Source organism: Geotrypetes seraphini, chromosome 1, assembly GCF_902459505.1.
Source record: "Geotrypetes seraphini chromosome 1, aGeoSer1.1, whole genome shotgun sequence".
Lineage (NCBI taxonomy): Eukaryota > Metazoa > Chordata > Amphibia > Gymnophiona > Dermophiidae > Geotrypetes > Geotrypetes seraphini.
The window spans coordinates 262,844,653-262,860,568 of NC_047084.1; the positions used below are offsets into that span (position 1 = coordinate 262,844,653).

Genomic DNA, 15,916 nt, shown 5'->3' on the forward strand with positions numbered 1-15,916 from the left:
TAGAGTCCTGCTTCCCTGATTGTTTGTAAGAGATGAACGCTCTTTTCTTCTCTTTTATGAGGTCTGAGATCTCCGCAGAGAACCACTGTGGCTTATTGTTTCTTCGCCATTTACTTACTGATTTTATATAGCGGTTGGTTGCTTCTTCTATGGTAGCTTTCAGAGTTGAGCACATTTCTTCTACATTATCTGTTTCTGCTCGGTTTTACAGCGCCTGATGGATGAAATCCCCCATGCCCTCGAAGTTGGTGTCCTTGAAGCTGAGGACCTTGGTTAATGTGTTAGATTTGGCGAAACCTTTCCTGAGATTGAACCATACCATGTTGTGGTCACTGGAGGCCAACGTGTCGCTCACTGAGACCTCTGTGACACTTTCTCCGTTGGTAAGTATCAGGTCCAGTATTGCCTGATTCCTTGTTGGCTCCAATACCAGTTGCCTGAGTCTTTCTCCCTGCATAGAGTTGAATAGCCTCCTGCTGCTGCTGGTTGCAGAGGAAAGTGTGGTCCAATCCACATCAGGCATATTGAAGTCACCTAACAATACTGTGTCCCCACGCAAGGTGATATTCTCTATATCTCTGATTAATTCCATATCCAGGTCAACCTGCTGTCTTGGGGGTCTGTATACTACACCAAGATACAGGCATTTGTCCTTCCCCCCTGTTGTGCTGTACTCTATTGGGAAAGGCGGGGTATAAATAAATAAATAAATAAATACAATACAATACAACATCTTCTGAGTTCACTTGCAGAAGAGTAAACTGAAGAGGGGGCTATTCTCTACTGCAGAAGGAGAGGAGTTCAAGATCTTAAAATGACACCCTTCTTCAGATTCGCGGTTACTGGGAATCAACAGCTAAAGTACAGACTCCTGTGTATATGTAACAGAAGCAGTTAACATAAAATCATATAGAAATTAAAAATAGGTTTTAGCAGAGAACACAAGAGGAAACAAATTTAAAAATCTGAAATAAGAGAAAGGGAAAGAGGAGAATTAATTACTCTAAACCATAGAAGGGGGGAATGTCTATAGAAAAGTAGACAAGGTGCCAATACTTTAGTTAATAACCCTAAGACAGAGGCTTCTGAGAAAGTTAAAGTGTCATGGGATAGGTGGCAAAGTTCAGTTGTGGATTAGGAATTGGTTCTTGGGGAGGGGAGGGGAGGGCTAAATGGTCATTTTTCTCAATGGAAGAGAGTAAACAGTGGAGTGCCACAGGGGTCTGTACTGGGACCGGTGCTATTTAACTTATTTATAAATGATCTGGAAATTGGAACGAGTAAGGTGATTAAATTTGCAGATGACACTAAACTGTTTAAAGTTGTTAAAATTACAAAGACAAGGGGACACTCATAAGAGCTGCCATCTCCGGATCAGACCTAGGTCCATCAAGTCCAGCGAACCGCACACGCGGAGGCCACACCAAGTGTACCCTGGCTTAATTTTAGTCACCCATATCACTCTATGCCTCTCATACGGAGATGTGCATCTAGTTTACCCTCAAATCCTAGAATGGTGGATTCTGCAATAACCTCCTCTGGGAGAGCATTCCAGGTGTCCACCACTCGCTGCGTGAAACAGAACTTCCTGATATTTGTCCTGGACTTGTCCCCCCTCAGCTTCAGTCCATGCCTTCTTGTCCATGTCACATTGAACATTGTAAATAACCATTTTTCCTGCTCTAATTTGTCGATTCCTTTCAGAATTTTGAAAGTCTCGATCAGATCCCCTCGCAGTCTCCTCTTCCCAAGGGAGAATAACCCCAGCCTCTTAAGTCGTTCCTCATAATCCAGTTTCTCCATACCTTTCACTAGCTTCATTGCTCGTCTCTGCACCCTCTCCAGCAGTTTTTCATCTTCTTTAGGTATGGAGACCAATGTTAGACCCAGTATTCCAAGTGTGGTCTAACCATCACTCTAAAAGTGGCATTATTACATTCTCCGATCTACTCATGATTCCCTTCTTTATCATGCCTAGCATTCTCTATTTGCTTTCTTCGCCGCTGCGCATTCCGCTGACGGATTCCGTGTCTTATCTATCCTTTTCTTGTTCGGTCTTTCCCAGAGTTGCACCTGACATTCTATACTTGTGTTCCTTGTTTTTTCTGCCTAAATGCATCATAGTAACATAGTAACATAGTAGATGACAGCAGATAAAGACCCGAATGGTCCATCCAGTCTGCCCAACCTGATTCAATTTAAATGAAGGGAAATACTTTTAAAACCAATAGGAGGAAATTTTTTTTTCAGAGAATAGTTAAGCTCAGGAACGCGTTACCAGAGGATGTGGTAAGAGTGAAATAGCGTAGCTGGTTTTAAGAAAGGTTTGGACAAGTTCCTGAAGAAAAAGTACATAGTCTATTATTGAGAAAGACATGGGGGAAGCCACTGCTTGCCCTGTATTAGTAGCATGGAACATTGCTACATCTTGGGTTTTGGCCAGGTACTAGTGACCTGGATTGGCCACCATGAGAACGGGCTACTGGGCTTGATGGACCATTGATCTGACCCAGTAAGGCTATTCTTATATTCTTATGTTATACTTGGAGACCTTTACTACAATTTTGATCAACAAGTCTCATATTAATAACCCATTAATACCAAAAATAAACCAAAACCATTTTTCTTTGCTACTGAGAACTTAAGAAGTGTTCTTAAATTAATTAAGTTAAATTAAATTAATTAAATTAAGTTAAATTAATGACACCAATTTCAGATCTGTAATTGAAATTCAGCTAGCAAATCAGGTTTCTGAGATACACATTACTGATTTTTTAGACAGTTTGCCATATCGGCACAATATTGTGAGTATGAACTATGTCCCCCAAAATTTGTGCTAAGGAGTTTACTCTGAAGACAATGAGACGACATGCTACAGCATATATTTACACCTCTCTTAACTCACACAAAAGTGATGTCAGCTTGTTCAGAAATGTTTGAGATGCTTGCTTTTATGCTTGTACTGTACATTTCTCTCTCTTTGCAAGAACCAACAATAGTCTACCATCATACTAGGATTGAACTTTCCCTGATATCTGCTTTCCATCACCTTGATAGCTTGATAAAATTTTTCCCCATGCTCATCACTAACATCACCAAGATTGGGTGGGAAGAAGTCAAGGTGGGAATGTAAGAAGTACATTTTAAGTGACATTCTGGCACCCACTAGCCGATATAGTCAGCATGTTCTCCACAAGCGCAGCATAATTCTCTGATCTGTGATTACCAAGAAAATACTGAACCACCAGCACAAATGCTTCCCATACTGCTGATTCAGCTGGGTTCAGTTTCTGTTTTGAACGCATCATCAAAGATTAGTTCATGGATTTTGGGTCCAACAAAAACACCTTCTTTGATTTTGGCTTCACTTTTCTCAAAACCAAACATACTTCTTAGGTGCTGAAACGCATCACCATTTCTGTCCATCGCCTTGACAAAATTTTTCAGCAGACCCAGTTTTATGTGAAGTATTGGAAGATAGATTTTCTCACGATGTACTAACAGCAGGTGCTTCACATTGTATCTGTCAAGTATGGATTCATCTCGGTTTGGCCATTGTTTCTGCCTGTAGTGGTTGGAATCATCACAACTGTTCCAAAGACACAAGCAGCACATGTATTTGGTGTACCCCAAGTTGCAGACCCAGAAGGAGTGACAACTTTGAGATCATCACAGAGGTTCCACTGGTGATCTGTATAGCGTATGAGTTTTAAAAGTGTCTCCACTGACTCATACGTTTCCTTCAACCCAACTGCATGAGCAACAGGAACAGATGGCTTTTGGTTTCCATTGTGTAAAAGTACCGCTTTAAGGCTTGCTTTGCTTGAATCAATGAATAGTCTCCATTCGCCAGAAATATGTTCATAAGCCAGTTCACGCATGAGACCATTAATATCAGTACAGAAACAAATGTTTCCTTCCATTTGGTAAAAGGAAGCCAGAATGGTATGACAATAACGGAAAAAAGATATTTTGGTGTCCTGTCTTAAAAGATTCTATTGCTTCAGCCTTGAACGCAACAATTCTGCTTTCTCCTTTGACAGTGACAAGTCTCTAACCAGATCAAGATCTTGAGTAAACAGTGAGATTGTTTTTCATCCACTTCAGGTTCAAACAATCCTACCACAGCAGCAGAGGCACATTCTTCATCTGAACTTTTGGCACATTGTGCTGCAGAAGTGGAAGGAATATGAACTGGATTCTCTGAGTCATGAGGAACGGGTTTAATTGCTGACAGACAATCAGGATACACAGTTTTTTATTTATTCCTCTTTGTGAATCCAGCAATTTTTGCCAAGCAAAAATAAGTGAGTGATGATTTGTTGGTTCACGCCACACCATGGGTACGGTGAAAGGCATCTTCTTCCGTTTCCAATTCAGCCACTGTGTTAATCCACAATAGAAACATGCAGCACACATGAGGTGCCCACGCTTTACCTTGGTCACCAACTTTACAGCCAAAATAATGCTTGTATGCACTTTGAAGTCTACTGGACAGATTCTTTCACTGATCTTGTGCAGTAAATTATCCGCAGACATAACAGAAATTATCAGGATGGTTAACACAGCCTCATCTGTTCATAATAATTATAATATCTTAGACAAAAACAAACAAAATTTAAAAATTCAATATTGTGTTACAGAAACAGTAAAATACCAACACTTCACGGTAGCGTTAACAAAAATGATATAAATACAAACTGACGTATAACTTTAAAACAGGATGTGATAGACAAAAACTGTTTTCAGATTTAGAGTCAGCATGTAGCCCTTGTTAAGATACAGGTGACAGAACTCCAGTAGCAAAACGCTTGTTGACCAGTGTAACTGATATACTTTTCTGCTATTCTTTTAAAAGCGCTGGCCCAAAACACTTCTTCTATGTCTCCTAATATTTTTGACTTGCCCAAATCAAAATACTTTCTCTAACTTCAATCCCCAAACACGGATTAGTCTGGAAAATAGCGGGTGAATTTCCACCAATGTTGTCCCAGTTCATTTTTGGCAAAAACATTTTCTGTTTTGAGCTGACAATATTCTTGAAACAGTAAATCTTAATTTATCACTAGGCATTCTACCAAAATTCAGGAAGCTTTAGATAATGCTACTACTACTACTATTATTGCTACTTATCACTTATATAGCGCTAAAGGTATACACAGTGCTGTACATTTTCATATTTATAGACAGTCCCTGCTCGGAAGAGCTTACAATCTAACTTGGACAGGCAGACATGACATATAGGGTTAGGAATACAGAGCACAAGGTGAGAGGAGTTAGGATTCGAAAGCACTCTCAAAGAGGTGGGCTTTTAACTGGGCCATGAACATTGCCAGAGATGGAGCCCACTGTAGGGATTTGTGCCACTAGTTCCAAGCATACTGCACAGGAAGGCGGAAGGGACGGAGTCGAGTTGGCAGCCAAAGAGAAGAGCAAAGAAAGGAGGGATTTACCAGATGAGCGGAGTTCACGGATGGAGGGGCAGAGGGGTGGAATCATAGGGGAAGATAAGTGAAGAGAAATAGTGGGGGCAGCTGAGTGAGTGCATTTGTAGGTCAGTAAGAGAAGTTTGAATTGTATTAGGAAATGGATGGGAAGCCAATAAATTAACTTTAGGAGAGGGGTAACATGAGTAAAGCAGTTCTCCCAGAATATGAGTTGTGCAGTCAAATGCTAAGAATATTATAGTGATACAACTTGATCAGAGACAATTTTTTTTAGTTTGTATAGAACTATAAGCACATCTACTTCAGGAGTCTCCTCAATAAATTACACAGCTGAGGAGTCAACTGCGAAGGTGGTATATAACTATCTGATTTATCTTGCTGTCTGTAGAGAATACCCAATATCAGTAAGCAACTTGCACTTGGAAAAATTAAATAGATTTGACACAGAAATAGGATACCCTAAGCTGAAAGCTGACAGATTTATGTTTAGGTTTTGCCCCCACCATGGGAATTTCATCTGTTTCACCCATATTTTGAGATATGAATATATCACAGAAATGCTTCATCTGAGCCCCAGGAGGAAACAAAATAAGAGTATTGCTACTGGTTTAAGAATGACACTAGAGTGTTCAGGTTCATGATCAAATTCTCTCCAGTCAATGGCTGATAAGGGGGGACCAAGATCAAAGAGCACTGCTCTTGGACAGATGGAGAACATAAGAGGCAAAACCTATGAACTTACCACTTTTTTCCTCAGTGAGCAGGAATGAAGCACATAAGAGACGAACACAATGAACTACTGGAGCTGCACTTCCATCTGTGTAATGACCAATGTCTCCCTTTATTCTGCAAGGCTGTGGAAAATATTTGATTACAACCTGCAAGTATCTTATAAATATATTTTCTTTAAAGTGAAGAAAAAGCATAGTTACTCACTTGTAGAAGGTATTACAAGAGTACAGCAGGTGGATATTCTCCCATGTGGGTGTCATCATCCACAGAGCCCTGATGTCAAGAAGTGGATGTCACCAAGTCTTTTGAAGACTGCCCAACACTGTGCATGCGCAAGTGCTTTCCCACAGTCATCAACATGTGAGACCATCAGTTCAGTAACAAAGCTAAGAAGTCAACTAGGGAATGTGGGAAGTGTATGAGAATATCTGCTTGCAGTCCTAGGATAACACCTGCTACAGGTGAGTAACTATGCTTTATCCAAGGACACACAGGAAGTATATTCTCACATGTGGGACTACCTAGCTGTCGGGGTCATGCCTCAGAGATGAAGGTTACTTATAACTACCATGTCCTCAATGGGAGTGGAACAATTCTTTACACCAAATCTATGAGATTTACAATAAGAATTGAATCAAGTTCTTGAAGTTACATTATTTTAAGTCAGATCTTGTGGTTGTTAAAGGGAAGAAGTGGAGAATAGGAGGTTGGTTATAGAGAGAAGAGATGCGTCTTTAGTTTCTTCTAGAAGTGAAGGTAAGTAGTGAATTGTCATAGGTATGCTGGCAGTTGGGTCCAGATAAGAGGACCATGGTATTAAAAGGTAGCCTCAAACATCATCTTCTTCCGAGCTTCTTGTGGTGATGGGAAGGATAATTTGAAATGTTGCAATACTCGTGAGTTGAAGGAGGAGTGTAGGACTTTGATATCAGAAGTTAGTCCATTCGAGTTCTCTATAAATCATTTTGTGGACCATGCAGGCTTAGATTCGCTTTTTCATCGGCAGCCAGTGCAGTTATTCTAACTTGCCCTCTCATACCAATTCATTCTGAAAATTAGTCTGGCAGCAGTGTTTTGTAGTAGCTGAAGTCTCAATGTCTTTTTCTGTAATACCACAATATAATGAGTTATAATAGTCCAGGTATGGTATTAAGACAGATTGTGCAATTGTCCTGAAACTGGCCTGGTCTTATTCTCAGTTGTTTCATCTAAAAGAAGACTTTTTACTTTGAAGGGATTTTCTATCTTTAGTCTCTCGCCTGTGGACAGTACTAGTTCTGTGCTGGGTAAAGTCTCCGAACTATAATATTCTTGTCTTTGATTTGTTTAGTTTGAGAAAGTTTCTCTTTGTCCATTCACTTAGGTCATTGATAATGTTTTTCAAGTAATGTAGGGTATTATCAAAGGATGCCTTGGCTATACAAAGAATGAAGATATCATCTGCATAGCAGAAAATGTGATCCTAGGTTGAAGGCAGTTTATTTCCCAATGCTCTCAAATAGATGTTAAACAGCACAGGTGATAGAGAAGAGCCTCGAAGAATGCCGCAGATAGCTTTCCATTGCTGTGATTTCTGGTTGTCTTTCCAAACTTCACATGTTCTATTTTTTAAGAATTGTGAGAACCATTGCAGTACCATTGCTGGTGTTGCTATTCTAGTACATAAAAAGTGTTTAGCAACATTCAACATGATATCTATAGATCCATTGGGAAGATGGATTCAAGTGGAAATGAGCTCAGGGAAAGATACCTTGTTGCTGTTCAATATATAAGCACCTAATTCGAATCAGGCAGAATTTTTTAAGAATCTTCAAAAATTGATTTTATCATCATCTACCTCTAGTATAATACTAGTAGGGGACTTTAATGCGGTAATAGATCCGATATTGGATAAAAAACCTAGTAAAATAGTAAAATCTTTAGGATTAGATAATTTGGTAAATGCTTGTGGTTTAAAAGATATATGGAGGATTCTCCATTTTAATGATCGGGAATTTTCATTTTGTTCACATGTACATAAGTCATTTTCCAGAACTGATTATATATTTGTATCAGACAATTTAGTTCAAAAAGTTAAAAAGGCAACCATAGATTCAATTATTTTATCGGATCATGGAGGTGTCTGGATTGAATGTGATATTGATGGACAAGAAAACAATAGACCTGTATGGAGATTTAATAATACATTGCTTGCAGACTCCAACTTTATAGAAGATTTTCAGTCAAAAATGAGTGAATTTTTTTAAGTTTAATGCCTCGGAGGAAATATCTATGGAAACACTATGGGATGCATTTAAGGTTACTATGAGAGGGTACATAATTTCATATTCATCATACCTTAGAAAACAATTAAATAAAAAGTTTATTCAAATAGAGCAAAATATTAGAAATTTAGAATTACAATTGAAGTCAAATTGGAATCCAAATATTTATCAAGCTCTTTTAAAAGCAAAATTTAATTATAACGAGATTTCTTCTCAATTGGCTAGAAAACAGTTGGTGTCTCATAAGCCTTTGTATTATGGGAATTCGAATAAGGCGGGAAGATTACACTTCTCCCTCCGTATTCACAGTTTCAGCATTCTCGGTTTCGATTATTCACGGTTTTTAGCTTGCTAGCTCCACCCCCAAATTACATCAGCTTCCATAGAGAAATCGCTGATTTCAAGCGTTTACAGAGAAAATCGCTGATTCCCAGCACTTTCTTCACAGTGTTTTGCCTCTCCTTCAGGAACAGACCAGGTCTCCCACAATGTTATTCGCGGTTTCACTATATTCACGATGGTTTTTCACAGAAAACAGCGAATAACATATGAAAAACTTATTTGCGGTTTTTCTGTATTTGCAGTTCTGTTATTCCCCTATCACAGCAAATATGGAGGGAGAAGTGTATTGGCAAATTATCTAAAAGCAAAAAAGAAGAAAATAAATATTACAGCAATTATAGATGAAAATAAGACAATTCATCATCAAACTAGCAATACATTAAAAAAGTTTTAAATGGTTGCAATTGAAGCAGGCTATTCAGGTGAGGTTCCCTGAATGGAAAAGTCTTAACAATCAATATAGTCTGGAGTTCCTTTGCTTCCAAGCAGACTTCCTAGGACATCAAGCCGCATTGTGTTATAAATTACTATCTGGATATTTGAATAAAAAACCAAATTGTGGTCTCAGAGACATTTGGAGCATTGAGATTAAGCATCAGATTTCTGCATCTCAATGGCCACGAATTTGGTCTTGGAGGATGAGATGTACAGTGTCAGCATCTATGAGGCAAACTTGGTTCTTTTTGTTGCATAGAGCGTTTTGGACCCCTGTTGGTTTACAAAAATTAGATAGCTCTAAGTCTAATAGATGCTGGCATTGTAATCTGGAACCAGGGACATTAAGATCATCTACTTTATTATTGTCCCTTCATCAAGTTATTTTGGAATTCAATCTGGACTCAAGTAAACTCTTTATTGGAAAACCATGTTGTGCTTTCATATGATACAATTTTATTTGGAATGGCTATAAGAAAGAAAAGTGAAATATCATCACATAATAATAAACTTTTATTAGTTATGACAGGGGTTGCCATTCAACATATTACCAATAATTGGAAAAATCACAAGAATCTTAATTACACATTCTGGTGGAATTCGTTATGCCACATTTTTAAGATGGAAAGAGCAATAGCGGTACAAAAAGGGTCATATAATAACTTTGTAAAGATATGGGGGCCATTGGAAAAGTATTGTGATGAATAGACATCATTTTCTTTCCTGTTCCTTATCTTTTTCATTTTTAGTTATATCTAGCAACACTCAAGGGGGAGGGTGGATTTGGGATGTAATTTAATACGATATGTTAGAATATGTTGTATAATATAGTATATTCTATTTTAGTTGAGAATGTGATGAAGGGTGGGTGGATGGGGATTTTACACTATTAGATTTTATGTGTTAGATATTATAGTGCTATATGGAAAGTACTTTTGTGATATATTTTTGTGCACTTCATGTTTGATTTGAAAATAAATAAAGATTTTTTAAAAAACAACAAAAAAACAGTTTTTGAAATTTTATACAAGCTTATATTCTTCTGTGCATTATTCAACTAAAGAAAAAGAAGGGTTAGAATTTTTAAAGTTGATTAAGGGATCTAAAATTCCTGATCATGTGAAGGGGAATCTTGAAGCACCTATTTCAAAAAAAGAAATACAATCTGCATTGAAGACCCTTAGAGTTGAATCCGCTCCAGGTGGTGATGGATATACAGTAGAATTTTATACATCATTTCAAAATACATTGTTACCTTATCTACTAAATTTATATCAGGATCAACTGGTTGTATAACAGGTACTATGGCAGAATGGTTGTATAACAGGTACTATGGCAGAATCTTTAACTATTGTTTTGCCAAAGCCAAATAAAGATCCCTTGTTAGTTTCTAATTACAGGCCGATTTCTTTGATTAATGTAGATGGTAAAATATTAGCTAAATTATTAGCTTTACGTTTGGTCAAGGCTCTTCCTTATATTATTGGTATCCACCAAACAGGGTTCGTTGCTCATAGACATTCTTCAAATAACACGAGTTTAGTCTTTCATATGTTAAATTTGTCAAAAGGGATGGCTGATCCGGCCTTTTCTGTATCCTTGGATGCAGAGAAGGCTTTTGATCCGAGTAGAATGGTCCTTCATGTATCAGGCTAAGGAATGGTTTGGTTTTGGATCTGGATTTATACAAATGATTCAAACCTTGCATAGCTCCCCTTCTGCTAAATTATATATCAATAATACTTTTTCTGAGCAGTTTTGCTTGGAAAGGGAAGTTAGACAAGGATGTCCATTATCTCCATTGCTATTTGATATTGTTCTGGAACCCTTATTATTGGCTATTAAACAAGCGAGGGAGATAAATGGTATTCTTTATGCAGGTCAGGAATACAAAGTTTCTGCATATGCAGATGATATTTTGCTTTATTTGAGAAATCCTGAAACTACTATCCCAAATTTATTGGAGCTGATTGATAGATTTGGAAAATTCTCTGGATACAAAATAAACTAGAAGTTCTTCCATTAAATGTACATTGTACAAAAGGTTTATTTGATGAATTTCCTTTTATTTGGAAGGAAGATGGTATTAAGTATTTAGGTATTTTGATTAAAAGCACATTGGAAGAAACGATGAAAATTAATGAAAAATCTCTATTATTAAAGGTCAGAGAGATGTGTGAGCAATGGAACCCTTTACATTTGTCTTGGTGGGGAAGAATTCAAACAGTGAAAATGATGATTTTGCCTGTAGTTTGTTACCAAATTGGTATGTTACCAGTTTATTTTCAAGGGTCCTTTTACAAAAAGTTGAATGGTATTTTGACAAAGTTTATTTGGTTTGGGAAAAAAGCAAGAATTGCTTTAGTATCTCTACAAAAACCAATTCGGGAGGGTGGGGGTAAATTTTCCCAATTTTTATAGGTATCATCAAGCCTATATAATGCGTCAAGGAATGTATTGGATTCTCCCTGAGCTCTTGGAACATCAGCCAGATTGGTTATATCTTGAATGGAAAATTATGTCCCCAATGCGACTTTCTCATATATTAAATATCAGAATACCTAGTTATGCTAAAGACAATGTGATTTTAATTGACATGTGGAAAACAATTAAATTTATTAATAAATTAACGGATGTTCCTATAGGGAAATCTACTTTGCAGTCCTTATGGTTAAACTCCAAGATTCAAACAGGTGGTGCTGGGATCGCTTAGAAGAATTGGATGCAGGCGGATATTCGGACATTAGATGATGTTATATCTAGTGGAAAACTGCTTGATTTTTCACAGCTACAACAATCATTTGGCATTTTAAAGTCTCAACAATATAGGTGGTTGCAGTTGAAGCAGGCTATTCAGAGTGGGTAACCTGAATGGAAAAATTTAAAAACATATTTTAGTCTACAAATCCTTTTCTACCAAAGTGATCTAGTAGGACATCAGGCTGCCCAATGGTACAAATTGATTTCTGGATTTTTGAATAAAAAGCCAAAAAATAATCTTAGAGACATCTGGAGCATCGAGATAAAACAGTATATTTCTGTGTCTCGTTGTCCATGAATTTGGACTTGGAGATTGAAATGTACAGTGTCAGCATCTATGAGACAAACATGGTTATTTTTTATTACATAGGATTTTCTGGACCCCAGTTCGATTAAATAAAATAGATAGTTCTAAGTCTAATAGATGCTGGCATTGTCATATTGATATAGGGACTTTGGATCATCTGTTATATTTTTGTTCTTTTATATTCTGGAAGTCAATTTGGGGACAAATAAATTTGGTTTTGGATTCAAATGTTCCACTATCATATGATGCTATAATTTGTGGAACGATTTTACATGTGAAACCCACTTTAAATAAATATAAGGGCCGTCTTTTTATGATCATGACAGGCTTAGCCATTCAACTGATCACGAGTAACTGGAAAAATCCATGACAGAATAAGTTACACTTTTTGGTGGGTGAATGTGTGCACTACATACAAATATGAAAGAATTAATGCAGAATGTAGGGGATTTAGTGATGTATTTAATAAGGTTTAGAGCCCATTGACTAAATTTGTGGATTTATAATAATGCCTAATTATTTATCTTTCCTTCTGTTCATTTACCTTTACATATCCATGGGGGGGAGGGAATTATATATTGATGGTGGCATTTAGGTAACTTTATTCTTCATTTATATTATATTTATTTATATTATATGTTATATTATGTTACTATTAATTGTAAGAAATCGTGAATGATATATGTGTTACCTGTACAGATAATAGTGCATTGTATGTAGGATCTATTGTTCTTTTATTTTGTTTGGCACTGTTTTAGATTAAAAATCAATAAAGTTAAAAAAAAAAAAAAAAAAAGAATTGTAAGAACCATTGCAGTACCATACTTTGTATTCCAAGTTCATTTAACTTGAAAAGAGTGAGTGGTCCACTGTATCGAAAGCTACCAAGATGTCAAATTGCAGTAGTATAGATTGCTTGCCTTTGCAGTGTTGATATCTTATTTTAGATCAGGGGTGTCAAAGTCCCTCCTCGAGGGCCGCAATCCTGTCAGGTGTTCAGGATTTCCCCAATGAATATGCATGAGATCTATTAGCATACAATGAAAGCAGTGCATGCAAATAAATCTCATGCATATTCATTGGGGAAATATGACACCCCTGCTTTAGATGTTAGTTCAAAGTAATAGGGAATCGGTGCTGTGCCTTGGCCTAAAGCCATGTTGTGATTTGTGGAATCCATCTGTTTGGTCTATGAATTTAGCTAGTTGCATACTAACACAGAATTCAAGTATTTTGGAAGGCCATGGAATCCCCGCTACCAGCTTGAAATTTTCTACTTTAGTCAGGTCAAGGTTTGCAGATTTAAGTATGGTTATCAACCCTACAGCTGATATTGTTTTGGGATAGAGTCCATTTTCTAAGTACGGAACGTAGATGAGCTACTGAAGTTGCCATTGCTCGAACTTTATGTGCAATGGCAATGGCAAGTCCATGCATAGCAACAGGAAATATAATCCACAAGCCATGTGGAGATGGTTCTCTTGGAGACAGGAGCTCCTAGTCTGCTTGGATCAAATGACAGGAATAGGTGAGTGGAAGTAGATACTTGAGAAGAAGCCGATGCCTACCTAGAGGAAAAAAGGTATATATGCTTCTTAGCTTTCTTACGAGTGCCCACTGAGGAAGGCAACACTGATGAAGAAGATGCAGACCAAGGTATTGATTCCGTTGATGCTGGTGTTGATGCAGTATTTTGAGAGTAGGAGTCTGTGAGCATTTTTGATGCATACATGACTGTTTCAAAAAGATTTTCATACTGCAGTTGTCTTGCCTTGAGTGACCTCTTTTGCAATTTAGAACAAAGTGGACCAGAAATATCACAGTGCTCCAGACCTAGACACACCAATTATGTGAGTCTGTAGTCAAAATGCTTCTTTGGCATCGGGTGCATTGCATGAAGCCACTTACTTGGAGGCTTGGATGTCAAGGCGAACACCACCGACACAAGATCGAAGGACTCTATGGTCTGGAGTAGTACTGTATTTTAACATAGATAACGCGCACCCGTGTAAAATGTGCACACGGGTATAGCGCGCAAAAAACACAAATTTATGTACAGAAATTTTTATATACCGCGCACACCCGTATACCGCGCATGCTGCCCGACTCTCCTTTCGCTCGTCCCGACTCTCCTCTGGAGACCCTGACTCTCTTTTCGCCCGCCCCGACTCTCCTTTCCCCCTTGAAGTCCTGTCCCTACCCTGAAAGCCTGATGCCTCCCCTCGACGTCCGATTCACCCCCCCACAGGACCGCTCGCACCCCCACCCTGAAGGACCGCTCGCACGCACCTGCACCCCCACCCTGAAGGACCGCTCGCACCCCCACCCCGAAGGAGCGCTCGCACTCCCACCCCGAAGGACCGCTCGCACCCCCACCCGAAGGACCGCTTGCACCCCCACAGCCTCCCCCCTTCCCCCATGGAGAAGCTGTCTACCTTGTTTCCGGATGCCAGCGAGCCCAGCTGTTTCCTCTGCCGGCGGTCCCGTCCCTTCTCTGAGCCCTGCTGCGCTGCTTTTTCTTCCGGCGGTCCCACCCTTTCTCTGACGTCAGAGAAAGGGCGGGACCGCCTGAAGAGGAAGCAGCGCAGCACAGAGCTCTGAGAAGGGGCAGGACCGCCGGCAGAGGAAGCAGCTGGGCTGGCATCTGGAAACAAGGTAGACAGCTTCTCCATGGGGGAGGGGGGGGGAGGCTGTGGGGGTGCGAGCGGTCCTTCGGGGTGGGAGTGCGAGCGCTCCTTCCGGGTGATGAATCGGGTGTCGGGGGGGGGGGAACTATGCAAAAAAAATTTTGACAATGCGCTCACACATATAACGCGCAAGGGTATGCGCGGTTTATAAAAACCACGTATAACGCGCGCATTATATGTGAGAAAATACGGTAGATAATAGTCCGAAAAAAAGCTCAACACTCCTGGCCTGAAAACAGGCTGAGAGCCCGAAGTTCCCAAAACATTCAAAACTTTTACAACAAAACAAAAGAAAAATAGTAAAAATGAAAAAATGGGAAGGTACAAAAGGAAGTAAAGTTTTTTGCGTTTGAAGAGAACGCCAAAGAACAGGTCCCATGAGCAGACAAGAGGCAGGAAGGCAACAGCACATGAGTAGTACAGATGGTCTTCAAAAGATAAAGTGACAGTACACTTTTGACTGTCCGTATCAGGACTCCATGGATGATGTTACCTACATGTGAGAATACAGTATACTGCCTGCCTGCCCTTGAATAATATAGTATATTTTATGTTTATTTACAGAGCTCATTTTAATACCAACTATAATATTGCTCACCTTGTTCTCAAGCTCTCCAGGCTCCACAGTTTCTTCCTTGGTTATAAAGCGATCCACACTGCTATCTGAGGACTGTCTACTATGTCCCATATGTCTCATTAAATGAGTTTGGCTTAGTGCTTCAGAGAGAAAAGAGAAATGTAATTAAGGTTTATATTCAAGTGATATTCATAGTAATTTTCCTAAAAATTTCAGAATTATGATTACTAGGCTTATTTAAAAAATTTAAGTCTAAAAAAAGGAAAAATATAGTGATATAGCAAATTTTCTGAAGTTATATTTTTCCTGCAATTACTCTATAGCACAACATTTCAAATTTGTGACAGCTACTAGATGTACCTCAT

At 38.6% G+C, this 15,916-nt stretch overlaps 1 protein-coding gene across 6 annotated transcripts in view; it reads right to left on the reverse strand.

Moving 5' to 3' along the window:
• The window catches only part of HTT (huntingtin), an 831,912-nt gene that overhangs the window by 566,045 nt on the left and 249,951 nt on the right, over window positions 1-15,916 (reverse strand). For all 6 annotated transcript variants that reach the window (XM_033950363.1, XM_033950354.1, XM_033950401.1 and 3 more), the window contains 2 exons: window positions 15,573-15,691; window positions 6,190-6,301 (listed from right to left, as the gene is read on the reverse strand). In XM_033950363.1, the coding sequence (XP_033806254.1) occupies window positions 6,190-6,301; window positions 15,573-15,691 (231 nt within the window). The remainder of the gene's footprint in view (window positions 1-6,189; window positions 6,302-15,572; window positions 15,692-15,916) is intronic.